The 16,315-nt window shown below is 40.4% G+C and overlaps 1 protein-coding gene across 7 annotated transcripts in view; it reads right to left on the bottom strand.

The window, feature by feature from the left end:
- The window catches only part of TMEM131 (transmembrane protein 131), a 175,139-nt gene that overhangs the window by 80,490 nt on the left and 78,334 nt on the right, over positions 1-16,315 (bottom strand). For 5 of the 7 annotated variants that reach the window (XM_036453908.2, XM_036453910.2, XM_045587252.1 and 2 more), the window contains exons 5-6: positions 10,742-10,865; positions 469-585 (exon numbers count right to left, since the gene is read on the bottom strand). In XM_036453908.2, the coding sequence (XP_036309801.1) occupies positions 469-585; positions 10,742-10,865 (241 nt within the window). The remainder of the gene's footprint in view (positions 1-468; positions 586-10,741; positions 10,866-16,315) is intronic. The other 2 variants (XM_036453907.2, XM_036453909.2) reach the window with 1 other exon arrangement.

The following is a 16,315-nucleotide window of genomic DNA, read 5'->3' as shown; positions in this document are numbered from 1 at the left end:
TTCTTAAAAATCTTGATAACCTTGATTATAAAAATCTTGATTCACAAAACAGTAACTTACTTTAATAACCTGTATAACAACATAAAAATAAGCTTATTAAAAATTTTAAAACAATATATTTACTAAGAAAAGCAAACATGTATGTTTTAATCTTAAAACTATTATTGAGTATGCTTCACAAGTGTGCAAAAAGTAAAGAGAAGTTAATATGAAAATATTTTTATGATTCTTTTGTCAATCAATCTTACATTAATACTTTAGCAGTAGCTTTATTCATCTGTTCAGTCTAATTTGAACTGGGATATTCAAAGACACAACAATAGGTATACAAATGCTTCAAGTCTAAACTCTTACATTTTCTATTATCCTTAAAAGTTATTGGAGAGGAATTGTAAAAGCTGGTCATGTTATAGGTAGATGATGACTATATTTTAGAAAACAAATGAACATTTTAATATCGGTTCTTACCTGGTAGGTAAATACCCCATGATTAGATGTATTAATAAATAAAGTATTTTCTACATTTCCTACTACTCTTGCAAGAAAAACTACATCAAATGATGTATTTCCTCCCGGAAGAATTTTCTGTAAAAGAAGAGCAATAAATAAATTAACAAAAAACCAGATCATGCTAATCACAATTAGATAGCTAAAGTTCTCTAAAACAAATATCTTAAAATCATTTCCATAAACTACCCCCTGCAAAAGTCTAAGCTTTAAATTAGCCAAACTATTTTGCAATGGAAAATAACAAAAAAAGATGTCTTCAGAATGGAAATTTAGTCACATATCTTTGTCAATACCAGTCGAAAACCCCACACAACAGACGGCTTCCCTGGATTCTGTTCATTCAGCAATCATTGGGCAGGAATGCAGTGCCTCATTATAGGCTGCTGAGAGAGAAGTGCTTTTTTTTAAAAAAAAAAAATTAAAAAAAATATATATTTTGTTGATTTATAATTTTTTTTACAGAGAAGAAGGGAAAGGGATAGCAAGTTAGAAACATTGATGAGAGAGAAACATCCATCAGCTGCCTCTTGCACACCCCCTACTGAGGATGTGCCCACAACCAAGGTATATTTCCTTGACTGGAATCAAACCTGGGACCTTTCAATCTGCAGGCTGATGCTCTATCCAGTGAGCCAAACTGGTTAGGGCAGGTACAATTTATTTGAAAAATTTTTAATTTGCTTGGAAGTAATACTAACATATTGGTATATATATGTGATTTCTAGATCTTTAGCTATAGGGTAAAAGTGGAAAAATACTATTCTCTTTCATATTCGGAGTTATTTTAATTGTGTATTTTTCCAAAGGGAAAAGCAAATTATGAACACCTTTAAAATATTTTCCTTGAAGTTGGACATGAAAACCAAATAACAGAAGCTAACTGTCATGAAGAGAAGCTTAAACTTCAACAGAAACATGATGCTGATGTTCAGAAGGTAAGGTATATACCATTTATTCTTTTATTAATATTGAATATTTGAAATAGTCTAGGTCTTGTGATGCTTATCTGTCCATCCACCCACTGACCTATCTACCAACCCACCCACCATCACCCATCCATCCACTGATATACATACTTAAGATACTGTGTTATAAATGTAACTTGATAAATTAACATTCTAGCAAAAGTTGATCTTTAAACTTTATGTATTGTAAATTCTCATAGGTTACATTACTTAGTGCAACTATAAATACTAGAGTTTGTTTTGGCCTAATATTTTTTCCACTTTCTGGCAATTAAAATTTCCCTTTTAATTTGAAAAGGAACTCTTGGATTTAGCTCCGACTGCATGTCAGCACTGGCAATGTAGGCTTCTTTCTTCATGATCATGTTGTGGTAATCATGTTGCAATATATAAATGTACCAATTCAAGGTACATTTACACAATGTACCTTACATTTACACAATGTTCTATGTCAATTATATCTCAAATTAAAAGAAAAACTGAACGACACCCCCATTGTATTAATCCATCTCTTCCCAGTTTGTTTCATCACCTAACATCATAAAATTTTACTTATTCCTCCTGAAGAACTGGGGTGCTAGCAAAGAACAGCAACTTAAATGCTAAATGACTAAAATGGACTCAACTGTCCAAGAAGTCACTTTGTAGAGTAGAATTTCCCAAAGACAGGGGAAAAAACATGAGAGTTCAGAAGTGGGACTTAAATGGGAGCAGTAATAATTAGCATAGAATGTGAGCTTCTGAGAGGACAGGTAGGTGCGAGATTTGCCTCTGGGTAGCTGCTGAGGATGACAGGTGAGAAAGGCATCCGGGACTAACCAGCCTTCAGTGGGTTTGAGGTGGGTGAGGGTGTTTTTGTGGATGCAGTGGGAGCAGGGGGTGTGAGCAGTGGCATGCTGTCTGCTGTTCATAAACCTGGTCAGCACACGTTGACTATGGTCCAAACAGAATGTTGGTAATGAGTTATTGAGGTATTTTATTTCATGTTAAACTCTGACATCAATGCATGTTATTGGGATTTGACAAAATGTCATATAAGCAGTAGTATGGAGTACTATGGAGATAATAAAAAGAATGAATTAGAACTGCTCTATTACTATGGAATAAATAGAGGCCTGGTACCTGGATCTTTGCACTGTTGGGATCCCTTAGCCTGGCCTGCGGGGATCAGGCTGAAACTGGACATCTGACATTCCCAAGGGGTTCTGAATTGCAAGAGGGTGCAGGCCGGGCTGAGGGAACCCACTGATGAACAAATCCATGCACCAAGCCTCTAGTATGCATGTAAGATCTTTGGTTAATCTCTTCCTGCCCTCCATCCTATCCCTTTCCCTCTGAGATTCATCAGTCTGTTCCATATTTCCATGCCTATATGTTGAGCATCTGTCCCCTTATGGTCAGTGTGTGTCATAGCTACCAGTTGAACAGTTGAACGATCACTTAGGCTACCAGGCGTCTTCAAACTACGGCCCGCGGGCCACATGTGGCCCGCAGAGGAGTCTGATCCGGCCCGCCAGGTTTTTTGGGCAGTGAACGCAGCCGAGGTGTTACAGTAGGAATTAGTAGTTCATATAGTCTGGCCCTCCAGCTCTCTGAGGGACCGTGATCTGGCCCCCACTTTAAAAAGTTTGAGGACCCCTGGTAGATAGTAGATAGATAGGTAGGAAGGTAGGTGGGTGGATGGATGGATGGATGTGCTATGGCAGTGGTCGGCAAACTCATTAGTCAACAGAGCCAAATATCAACAGTACAACCATTGAAATTTCTTTTGAGAGCCGAAAACCGACTTCTGCGCATGGGCCACAAAGTTTCAATTGCACTGTACATGCGTGCCCACACGTGGTATTTTGTGGAAGAGCCACACTCAAGGGGCCAGAGAGTCGCATGTGGTTAGCTAGCGGCAGTTTGCCGACCACTGTGCTATGGTATATATGTTAATATGTAGTAAAGCACATTGTAGAATAGAATGTACCATTTTTATAAAACAGAAAATTTCTATATACTTGGATATCTTAAAAGTCAATGTAATGTAATGTATAACAGATAGGCTAATTGGATAACGTGAAAAGGAAGAGAATTAGTTTTATACATCTTTACAAGGTATCACTAGATGAAATAAGCACTTAATTACTTTTGAAATTTAAAACATAAGAAAATAAGTAAATAAAAAAATAATTGGCCATCTAATAGTGTGGAAGTATAAATTAATTAATTTAACAAATATTTGTTGAGTGCCTACTAGTTTCCAGGAACTTTGGATTTATTAGTGACTAACAGAGATTGTTTTTATGATACTTATCTCTGGGTAGGCGGAGAAGGGAGATATGATAGCAGCATAGGGGAGGCAAGAGTTGTAAATAAATACATTTTTCCCCCCAAGATATTATTCACTGTCAGACTGCTTTATTCCCTAATAAGTAACCTCTCTCCTTTACATCCTAAATATAAAACAAAAAAAGAAAATTCAATTAAAAGAGCATTTTGAGTATCAATTACATTCCTAGTTGGCAGCATTCTATAAACTGTGAGGAGACACAAGGAACCTGTGTGGCCCATAGGCATTAGGTAGTTTATAACCTAATTGAAGACTACGTAACCCTCTCCAGGAAGAGTTGACAGAGAAACGTTTAATAGACTGAAATGAGTGTACAAACATTCAGTCTAATGGGAGTCTTGGACAGGCCTCTGCAGGCTGGAGGAAGACTGTGGAAGAAGACAGGCTGGGCCATAAATGCATTCAGTGGGAGGATGTGGACAGGCAGAGTCCTCCACCCTCAGGGCCTTCTCTCCCAATGGGCTGCCATCTGATGGCACCACGCCCCTTGGCCAAGGACTGCTTCACAGTGTTACAGGCCCTGTTGTACCTGCACTTATCAAGGGTTGGCCTTTACAGAGGTCAGAAATATTGTAAATAATATCTAGGCTTCTAGATCAATTCTATCTACACTAATAAAAAAGAAACATGCAAATTAACCATCACTCTGCTACGCCCACCAGCCAATCGGAGCAAGTGTGCAAAGTAACCCAATAAAGATTTGCATACAAAGACAGGGAATGAAGACTAAAGACAGCATAGAAGGAAGAGGGAGGGAAAGCAGAAAGCAAGGCAGTGGTGGCTGCGGGAGGGAAAGCGTGGGGGGGATTTCGGGGTGGTGGCTGAAGGAAAAGCATGGGGCAGCAGCGGAGGAAGGGAAAACAATGGGAGGGGGTGGGGGAAGTGTGGGGCGGCAGTGGTGGGAGGGAAAGCGCGGGGTAAGGGGCAGTGGTACAGGAGGGAAGGGAAAGCACGGGGCGGGAGGGGTGGTGGCGGCAGGAGGGGAGGGAAGCCTGCTGGAAACCCTGTTCTTGCAGGAATCTTCCTGCAACGGGCCTCTAGATCAATTCAATATATATATAAAAGCCTAAATAAACGTTTATGGTGGAACGACTGGTGGAGATGATGCGCACTCAGCAGGCAGACAGGCAAGCAGTTAGGGACAAGAAGTCCTGGGTTGTGAGAGGGATCCAGGATCACAAGAGGAATGTTTGACTGTCGGATGTCCGACTGCGGGGATCAGGCCTAAACTAGCAGTCAGACATCCCCCAAGGGGTCCTGGGTTGCGAAAGGGAGCAAGCTGGACTGAGGAACCCCACCATGTGCACAAATTTTGCACACCAGGCCTTTAGTTAAAAATAATCATAAACATTCATTAGTGACCTTCAACCCATGAGAAGAGAGTTTTTATATATACTAGAGGCCTGGTGCACGAAATTCTTGCACGAGGGGTATGTCCCTTCGCCCAGCCTGCACCCTCTCCAATCTGAGACCCCTCGAGGGATGTCCAACTGCCTGTAGGATCAGGCCTAAACGAGCAGTCGGACATCTCTCTCACAATACAGGACTGCTGGTTCCCACCTGCTTGCCTGCCTGTCTTCCTGATTACCCCTAACTGCTTCTGCCTGCCAGCCTGATCACACCCTAACCACTCCCCTGCTAGCCTGATTGGTCACCCCTAACTGCCCTCCCCTGCTGGCCATCTTGTGGTGGCCATCTTGTGTCCATGTGGGTGCAGCCACATTACTCTTTTATTAGGTAAGATAGAGGCCTGGTGCACGGGTGGGTGCTTTGCCCTGAGGGTGCCTTGAATAATGATGGGAGTTATCGTGGGGTGTGGGGTGGCCTGGGCGAGGGCCTGTGGTGATTTGCAGGCCGGCCATGCTCCCCAGCGACCCAAGAGGAGGCCCTGGTATCTGAGATTTATTTATCTTCTATAATTGAAACTTTGTAGCCTTGAGTGGAGGCCAGGGCAGGACAGGACTGGGGGGAAGCTTGGCTTCCTTCATCGCTGGGGGCAACTCAAGCCTCTCTCCAGCTCCGTGGCTGCCACCATTTTTGTTGGGATTTATTTATCTTTTAAAATTGAAACTTTGTATCCTTGAGGGAAAGCCAGGTCTGACCAGAGTGGGTGGGAAGCTTGGCTTCCTCCATTGCTGGGGAAACCTAAGCCTCCTGCTCACTCTGTGGCCACAGGCATCTTGGTTGGGTTATTTTGTATACTTGCTCCTGATTGGCTGGTGGGTGTGGCTTTTGGGTGTAGCAGAGGTACTGTCAATTTGCATGTTTCTCTTTTATTTCCGTATTTTCCGGCATATAAGACGGCACTGTGTTCTAGTAAAAAGCCTGCTCAGATTGGCCAGAGTCAGAGAGGCAGACTATTAAAAAAAGAACTGGTGTTGCCTCGGAAGTGGGGGTAGTCTTATACAGCAAATATAGGCCTAAACCTATGTTTTAACTGTAAAATTAGGGGGTCGTCTTATACGCTGAAAAATATGGTAGTGTAGATATATAAATATTTATATATCTATATTATATAAAATATTATAAAATGCCTGTAGCACCAATGACCAAAGACCAGCATGGGTGGGCGGGGCTGCGAGCACAGTGAGGCCGTGTGGGTGGGCAAGGCCACGTGATTTCGTGCACTGGGCTTCTAGCAAGTATATATAAAAGCCAAGCAACTGGTATGCCAGAATGACTAGTCTCTGGCCCAATCAGTACCCTGATTGCCTCCCCCAACATCTCACAACCCCTTCACCCAGCTGCTCCCCTCTCCTGACCGAGGGTAGGGCCAACCGCCTGCAGCCTCTCCTAGCCCCGATTGCCCGCCCCCCCCGACCCTGATCAGAGGAGGGGCTGGCTGGTCAACCTCCTGCAACTCTCCCCACGCCAGCCTGGAACCCACTGGTGCACAGATTCATGCACTGGGCCTCTAGTTTATTATGTTAAGCATCTCTATATATAAAAGTCTAAGCAACCATTACAACCGGTAGACCAATTGCTATGACGTGCACTGACCACCAGGGGGCAGAAGCTCAACATAGGAGCTGCCCCCTGGTGGTTATTGCGCGCCAACAGTCAATCTCCTGCAGTCCCTCCCCCTGGCCAGCCAATATCTGCTGTTCCTCCACCCACACTTCCCGCCCCCCTTCCCCCTCACTGGCTGGCCCCAATCACCAGTGAGGTTAGGGACTCCACCCCTGCACAAATTTGTGCACCAGGCCTCTAGTACTAAAACACTTTAATTTTAGTCAGTTTGAAATGAAGTTTATCTTAATCTTCAGTGTATCTGAAAATTTAAACAAACAGAAGCTTCTAAATAATACAGGAAAACATTTTTTGTTTTGTTTACCAATTTGTTTAAGGCATCCCATTTTAGAATTCTTAAAATTTGACTTTTACTGAGTATAAAAAAACACACGTGTTCTTTGATGCAAAACATGTATTACATTATGACCAATATACAATACAGCCATAATGATAATAGGTCTACAATTCAGTCTTAATATATAATTTTAAATTATAGTTAATAAGACAATTAAGAGTTAATTAACAGATAATTATAAACAATAGATAACTAACAGAAATTACATATTTAGAAAAATAAACTGTCTTAAAAATCAAAACTTTACTAAGAGGGATTATTTGTGTGTGTTAAAATACACTCAGCCTTTTTTTTTTTTAATATATTTTATTGATTTTTTACAGAGAGGAAGAGAGAGGGATACAGTTAGAAACATCAATGAGAGAGAATCATTGGTCAGTTGCCTCTTGCACACCCTCTACTGGGGATATGCCCGCAACCAAGGTACATGCCCTTGACCGGAATCGAACCCGGGACCCTTCAGTCCTCTGCAGGGCGTCGCTCTATCCACTGAGCCCAACCGGTTTTGGCACGCTCAGCCTTTTAAACAATAATTATTCTTTTCTGTATTTGCTATTGGTTGGTTAATGTAGAGATGATATTGGTTAATAATAAAAACTTCACTGAATTATAGAATATGTTTCAAAGAAATATAATCTGGCCAGGAACTCTGAAGGTAATACAGGCAATCAGAGTTAGAATAAATATACAAAAAGGGTTTGCTCTTCTGAACATGAGAAACTTGCTTCATTTTTCTCTAATGGCTCTTATCATAGGCATAAAATTAAAGTACAGAGAAAATAAGATGTTTTCTTTCACAAGAGTTCGGTCCATCTCTACTTCTTGAGCTTATGAGATCAAGACCTTACTGACAAAAAAAGATGGAGAGCAATAATAAGAAAAAAAAAAGACAGCATAGATTTTAGCTATATCCTTTGAAATTAAACCTCAATTACCTAAAGGCAGATATTTATAGGTACAGATTAATTTTATTTGTTAAATTTCATCTCCTTAAGAATGGAAAACATGTTAGTTTTTAACTTGTTCTCTGACTATACATTTACTCTGTCTTTTGAAGAATTTTCAGAAAAACTATTTTTTTTTTTAATAATATGCATAAGATAGAAGCCAATCCCTGCGAGAGCCTAGTTCATATAAAAACATCACATGGATGATGTTTGGCTTGTTTGGTTTGGTCCACACTACCTCTTTCTAAAGTTGAATTCACTGTCAATATGTAAAAATTAGAATATCATATAAAAATGACTATTTCTGACTTTTTGGAAAATTTGAAGAACTGCTCATGGGCTTACATTCCCACTTATTTATACTGCCTATATGACCCGGTAAGAATCTGTGTTTGGAACTATTGTTCTATTCTCCATACTGCAATAGCACCATGATAAAAGTAAAAACCCTCACCTTTAATGAGGCTGAAGCTTGGATAAGTTAAGAAACAAAGCACTGCTTGAATTAGCAAAGACCGTTAACAAGTTAAAAATAAATCTGTAAGCAGTTGTGAACTATTTTAAGACTGTTTCTATTTGCACTTCATTATTTTGCCTTTAACCCAACATGTTTGAATGCCTGACAGCTGGGTGATTTCAATCATCCATATATGCATCTCTATGGACAAGTTATAACGTATATGTCACAAACTGTACCTTACCATGAATTTTGTGCACTGGGCCTCTAGTATAAATATATTCTTCTTACTTGCCCAAGAATATACTTTTATTGATTTTAGAGAGAGGAGTGGGGAGGAGAGGGAGGAGGAGAAGGAGAGGAAGATTGTAAGGGAGAGGGAGAAAGAAATCTGGATAGGCTGCCTTCCCCACACACCCTGGACCAGGAATTGAACCTGCAATGTAGGTTTGTGCTCTGACTGGGAATCAAACCTGCAACCTTTTGGTGCACAGGATGACATTCCAACTAACTGAGCCACCCAGCCAGGGCACTCTTAGCATTATGGTTTCTTTTTTGTATGCCTCCTAGGGTAAAAACAACAAAGGTAAAAATAAACAAACTGGGTAACATCAAACTAAAAGGCTTTTGCAATGTGAAGGAAACTATTAACAAAACGAAAGGGCAACCTACTGAATGGAAAAAGATATTTGCAAGTAACATATCTGTAAGAGGTTAATATCCAAAATATATAAAGAACTCATATAACTCAACATTAAAAAACACACCAAAAACTCCAAAATATCCAATTAAAAAAATGGACAGAGGACATGAATAGACATTTCTCCAAAGAAGACATGCAGATGGCCAACAGACACATAAAAAGATGTTCTACATCACTAATCATTAAGGAGATGCAAATCAAAACCATAATGAAATATTACCTCGCACTTATCAGAATGACAATCACTAATAAATCAACAAACAACAGTGTAGGCAAAGATGTGGAGGAAAGAGAACCATCCTGCATTGTTGGAAGGATTTCAAACTGGGTGCAGTCACTATGAAAAACAGTAGGAAGATTAACCAAAATATTAAAAATAAAATTATAGCTAGGCCAGTGTGGCTCGGTGGTTGAGCACTGTCAACCTGCGAACCGGAAAGTCATGATTCAATTCCCGATCAGAGCACATGCCTAGGTTGTGGGGTTGATCCTATGTGGGGGACATGCAGGAGGCAGCTGAAAGATGATTCTCTCTCCCTTCCTGTCTGAAATCAATAAAAATATTTAAATAATAAAAACGAAATAACTCTCTGACCGAGCAATCCCACTTCTAGGTGTTTTTCAGAAGAAAATGAAAACATTAATTTAAAAAGCTATCTATGCCGAAACCAGTTTGGCTCAGTGGATAGAGCATTGGCCTGCGGGCTGAAAGGTCCCAGGTTCTATTCTGGTCAAGGGCATGTACCTTGGTTGCGGGCACATACCCAGGAGGAGGTGTGCAAGAGGCAGATGATCGATGATTCTCTCTTGTTGATGTTTCTAACTCTATACACCTCTCTCTTCCTCTCTGTAAAAAATCAATTAAAGAAAAAAAGATATCTATGTTCCTTGCAGCATTAACTATATATATAAAAGCCTAAGTGACCGTTAAAACCGGTCGACTGAATGACCAGTCAACCAGTTGCTATGATGCACACTGACCACCAGGGGGCAGATGCTCAACGCAGGAGCTGCTCCCTGATGGTCAGTGAAATCCGCAAGCCAACCTCCCACAGTCCCTCCCCCTGGCTGGCCAACCTCCCAACCTAATTGGCTGGGCACAATCAGGACTGGCCGCTGGCCAGGCTGAAGGACTCCAACCCATGCATGAATTCATGCACTTGGCCTCCAATTTGCAATAGTGAAGCAACCTAGGTGTCCACTGATAGATAAATGAATAAAGAAAATATGCATAGCCCTGGCTGGTGTGATTCAGGTGGTTAAGTGTCATCCTGTGCACCAAAAGATTGCTGGTTCAATTCCCAGTCAGGGTGTGTATGAAAAGCAACCAATTAATGTTTCTCTTCTTGTCTCTCTCTATCCCCCCCCCCTCCCCCGCTCCAAAAAAATTAAAGACATATGCTTAAAAATTCTAGACATTTCAAACTCAACAAAAATCTGCTATAAATAAGACTTACCCTATTTTGAAAAAATGATGCGTGAAAATGTGATGTTGTAGCAGATATTGATATTAAAGTAATAGTTTCTTCAGAACTAGGATTATGTAAGTAAACTTTTTCCATTTTTGGCATTCCAACTGGCCTGTAAAAAAAAAAAAAAAATTACTGTCACAAATGCTTCAAAGATCATTTCTAGCTGTTGGGTTAATTTCTAGTTGTTAAAAGAAAATCAAACATTAAAGAGAGAATAAAGGGGGGGTAAATGGTGATAGAAGGAGACTTGACTTGGGTTGATGAACACACAATACAATATACAGATAATGCATTATAGAATGTTCACCTGAAACCTATATAATTTTATTAACCAATGTCACCCCAATAAATTTAATAAAAAAGAAAAAAACCAAACATTAAAGTTATTAGGGAAATATATTTATAAGTGTTTAAAACAATTTATTAAATTAATTTATATTTGAAGTTACAGATAAAAATGCATTTAGCCACTCAACAAATATTTGAATGACAATTATATGTTACATACTGAGCCAGGTGCTGGGAAATAATGAAGCAAGTCTCCACCTGGATGAAGCTTGCAGTGTTGTAAGGAAGCAGGCTGGAGACAAATAGTCAGATCCTTTTATCTCTTTCTGTAAAACCACTCACTCTGCCTTCCTATTAATTTGAATTGCGTCCTCCTCTTCCCCAATTCCACTGACACATGCTCTTCAGTTTAGGAGGTGCTATTATCACCCTCACTTTATACATGGGGATACTGATGCACATGAAATTTAATTAACTTGTCCAAAGTCATATCTGGCTCTAGCTTATATTCTAACACTGTCTCTTCTCAAGGGATAAATATAACACACTCTGGTCTGTGTGTGGAATTGGGGCTCCACCTTGGGGATCATCTTCCTTCTTACATTCACAAGTAGCAAAGACCAAGGCCTGGCCTTCTCTCCTTCTTCAATATACAAGATAGGAGCTTCTAAATTCACACCAAAAAAATAACAGGATCTGTCAGGAAAACTATGCATTAAAAAACATACTATGTCATCATAGGCTGCAATGTTACCGATTTGCTTCTGAACCTGTGAGAGATTACACTTTTCCATCTCAGTAACATTAGGCTTGACCATATGGCTTGCTTTGGCCAATGTAATGTGAGAAAAAGTGACATCCATCATTAAGTTTTAAGAGCCTTCTTGCTTCTTTTTCCTCTATCAAGAAAGTGGTGTTTCCCAGAGAGGAGTACTCTTTCAGTCTAAATCTCAGGGATATTTTGGGTTTGGTTGTGGTCACAGCATCATCTAATGAAGGCTGAATAATACAGACCAGAAGGTAGAAAAATTGAACCAAGAATTAAAAATAAGCATAATGTAATATACTTGAGAAATGGCAAGATATTAGGAAAAAGCAAGAAATCAAAAGAAAATCTTAGTATAAAAAATAACATATAAAGGCAACAGACAGGTATGTAGAAAGCTATTAATGAGTCAGATGACAACTTAGAATATTCTTTACATTGTTAAAATATTTTAAGGAAAATGGAGATAAGTAGACCATAACTATAAGTGTTAATATTTGAAAACTGAAATGTAGAATTATTTGAAGAATATGAACAAAAATAATAAAGCAAACCCAAATTTTTTTAAAAAGCTGAAATAATTCTTGATTGAAAGGCTTTATGAAGTGTCAATATCATATAAACATCAAATCTATAATAGTTCACCACACTTTACTCATTTTCTTCTACGGCTTCAACAGACTCATCAATCCCAGGATCATGGAGACTGTCTTGGATTATTTTAAACGTTTTTCTCTTCTAAAATAGAATAACAATATTTTCTTTCCCTATTACCCCAAAAGTCAGGCTCATAGGCATAAGGTCCACAAACTATGTAAATAAGAACTTATCACTGTCTTTTATAAACATCTAATGCATTTTTAAAGTTTATTTTGCCATCAGTTTGAGAATTTGCAATGCTGACATAAAGTTTTGCTATTGTTAAGGTTAAATGTTTTCTAGTGCTTTTAAGGCCCAAACCAAGCCCTATCGGTCTTCTGAGAACTTATCACTGCAGATGCCACCACCTCTTACAAAAGTGGGAGCAGATGAGTTGGCTGCATTTGCAGTCACTGAAAGGCTGTGCCCAGATTTTCCGTGCAAGGTGGGATCCCACAGAAGACATTCTCTGCTCTATCCACAGAAGCAGTATGTAATTAGTACTTGATTGAATAAAACTGGGAGAAGATGTATGTGCATCTCACAGGCCAGGAATTTGGCCTGTCATAAGCAGCAGTTATGACTACTTGCATAGACAGATTTAAAAATAAAACAAAGATTTTCAAGTGCCTGCCATTTTGTCCAGCAGCATCCTATGGCCTATAGCCCCAGCCAACATAAGGGCCAATATCATTCAGCCATTAAGGAAAAAGCCCAAAAGTGGAGCCAGGGTTTGGGTCCTGAGGGACAGAGGGTATCCAGAGGGAAGTTTATGAGCTCCTCAAATCAGGAGCCCCCAATGTGTGAAATCCCTCCTGCTTTGGGTGCAGACTTTCTCAGGAGCTGGATCCCTCACCCAACAGACTCATCAATCCCAGGATCATCACATAATTAAGGAAGTGGGTACAGATCCAGCTGGGATCTCAAATCATGGCCATGATGCTGCAGAAAGAAGCTGTATAAAGACAGTATGGAAGATAGATTCTCCCTCCTTAAGCTTTATATAGACATACAAGTAGACTAACAGTATACAAAAATTAAAATGTCCTCCCTACATCCTAAAAGTTACTGATTATGTGCTTTCTTCAACAAATTTGCTCTTTTACAACTCAAATGTCCTGTAGGCTAACTGACAACTAGTCATTCATTTCCCTAAGAATTCGAACTTAATGTTTTTCCTCCTGTGAGCTCTATGCAATCAACCTTAGTTAAGACACAAAAAACAGGTATAAGATGGACAATCCTTCAAGAAGACAGATGAAAACTGTGGGGTTAGACCCAGACCTGGAGTGGCCGGGCCTGGAGAAGCCGGGCCCAGAGCAGCCGGGTTGGAGCAGCCAGGTCCAGAACAGCAGTAGCCAAGCCCGGAGCATCCAGGCTGGGAGCGGCCAGACTCGGAGCGGCCGGGCCCGGGGTAGCCGGGCCCAGAGCAGCCGGGTCTGGTGTGGCCAGGCCCGGAGCAGCAGCTGCCAGGCTGGGAGCGGCCGGGCCCGGAACAGCAGCAGCCAGGTCCAGAGCAACTAGGTTGGGAGCGGCAGTGACCAGACCCGGAGCAGCTGGTTGTGGAACGAACCAGAGCAACAGAGGCCAGGCCTGGAGCAGCCAGGCCCGGAACAGCTCACTCCTCGCCTGCCCCTCCCCCAAGGCTGCCTCTCAGACATGGCTGGAAACTTTTGTGGGAACTTGAGGGTCTGCTGAATCAAGTGATGAAGGCTTAGATCTGGATGTGTTGAGTTAGTATAGGGCTGGGGTGTTGATCTGTGAGTGCCTTGGGTGGGGCCTGGATGAGGCTGGTTGACCTATTTGGAAATGTCTTGTGTGTGAAATGTATCATTGGGCATGTGGTGGTATTATTGATATGAGAAAATGCTAAGTAACTGATTTACTATCTGAAAAGGGATTTACTATCGGGGAAAGGGAGGGAGGAAGAGACTGAACATAAACTGCACCTATGGATGAGGACAATGGGGGATGGGGAGGGGGTGGAGGGTGGGGTGGGAACCTGGTGGAGGGGAGAAGAAATGAGGAACCTTTGTAACAATATGAACAATAAAGAATTATTAAAAAAAAAAAAAAAGGAAAGAAAACTGTGGGGTTAGGAAACAATTCTGGAGGCTCTAGGAGTCTCAGATCCTTGATTTGCAAGGCCATTGAGGCTGCCCTGTCCTTTCTAACAGTGACCAGAGGAAAGGCCCTGGGCCCACCCTACAAAAATGAACCCTCACTCAGATGAGAAGGGTCATCTACTTACTAGGTGTAGTGGTTAATAATGTGGATTTTTTTCAACAGATGGAGTTACACATGTGTTGATATATGTGTGAATTGATTTGTATGCTATTTTGTTGTATTGACAAGCTTCAAAAATTTCATATGTCAAATTTGCTGAAGATATTTTTACCCTTAAAAATGTCAAATTTCGTGCCAAAAAAAGAGCATCTGTGAGAAGTTTTAATTCATTATTTTGAAGAAAAAGTTTTCAGATACTTTGGGAAGCTTATGGTGAACATGCTCCATCTCAAGATACTTGTGAACGCTGGTTTAAACACTTTAAAAGTGATGATTTTGATGTGATAGACAAAGAACGTCCAGGTTAACTGAAAAAGTTTGAAGAACAACAATTACAAGCATTATTTAATGAAGATGCATGTCAAACTCAAAAACAACTTGCAGAAAGATTAAACGTTGCTCAGCAAACAATTTTCAGTCATTTACAAGCAATGGGAAAGATTTTAAAGAAAGGAAAATGGGTTCCACATCAACTGAATGAAAGACAAATGGAAAACCAAAAAGTCATCAGTAAAATGTTGCTTCAGCGGCACGAAAGAAAGTCTTTCTTGCATTGAATTGTGACTGGCGGTGAAAAGTGGATTTATTTTGAGAATCCCAAATGCATAAAATCATGGGTTCATCCAGGCCAAGCATCAACATCGACTGCAAGGCCAAATCGCTGTGGGAAGAAGACAATGCTCTGCATTTGGTGGGATCAGGAAGGTGTGTGGTGTATTATGAGCTTCTAAAACCAGTGCAACTGTTAATACTGATCGATATCCGACAACAATCAATTTGAACCAGCTTTGATTGTGAAACGACCAGAATGTGCCAGAAGACATGCAAAATAATTTAGCTTCATGATAATATATAATCACACACTTCAAAACCAGTTAAAAGACATGTTAAAAGGTCTTGCTAGGAAGTATTAACCCACCCGTCTATTCACCAGACCTTGCTCCTTCAGATTAGCACTTGTTCTAATTAATGGCACACACACTTTCTGAGCAGCACTTCAAAACATATGAAAAAGTGGAAAATTGGGTCTCTGAATGGTTTGCCTCAAAACAAGAAAAGTTCCACAAATTACCTAAAGATGGGGAAAATGTGTAGCTAGCGATAGACATTACTTTGAATAAAGCACTTTTGATGTTTCTCTTGAAATTATCATGTTTTCTTTGATTATAAAATCCGCATTATTAACCAGTACACCTAGTATGTTGTTCAAAGAAGTTGGAGTAACAAGAACAGAGGGAAGGTCCCAGGAGGAGTGTCAGCAGGCGCCCTGCAGTGCTGGGCAGTTCACAGCCTCGGAAGCAGAAGGAGCACGCCTTGATCAGATCTCCTTATAGATGGCCTATGAACAGCTTTTCCTGCCACTCTTTTGTCTCAGTTCCCTTGGTGATATGAGCAGAATCCACAATAAGTGGGAGACTGAAGAGAGAGAAAGGTCACATTAAGCCATGGAAAACTTTGGTCAAGTGCCAATTAATACATGCACTATAATTAAGCAGTGCATTAGCTCTCTGCTACGTAACAAATTACCACCAACTTAGAAGCTTAAAGTGATATCCATTTCTTATCTTACAATTCTGTAA

The sequence above is a fragment of the Pipistrellus kuhlii genome, unplaced genomic scaffold (assembly GCF_014108245.1).
Source record: "Pipistrellus kuhlii isolate mPipKuh1 unplaced genomic scaffold, mPipKuh1.p scaffold_m20_p_27, whole genome shotgun sequence".
Lineage (NCBI taxonomy): Eukaryota > Metazoa > Chordata > Mammalia > Chiroptera > Vespertilionidae > Pipistrellus > Pipistrellus kuhlii.
Note: the sequence above shows the minus strand (reverse complement) of the source record. Positions and strands in the feature narration are given on the sequence as shown.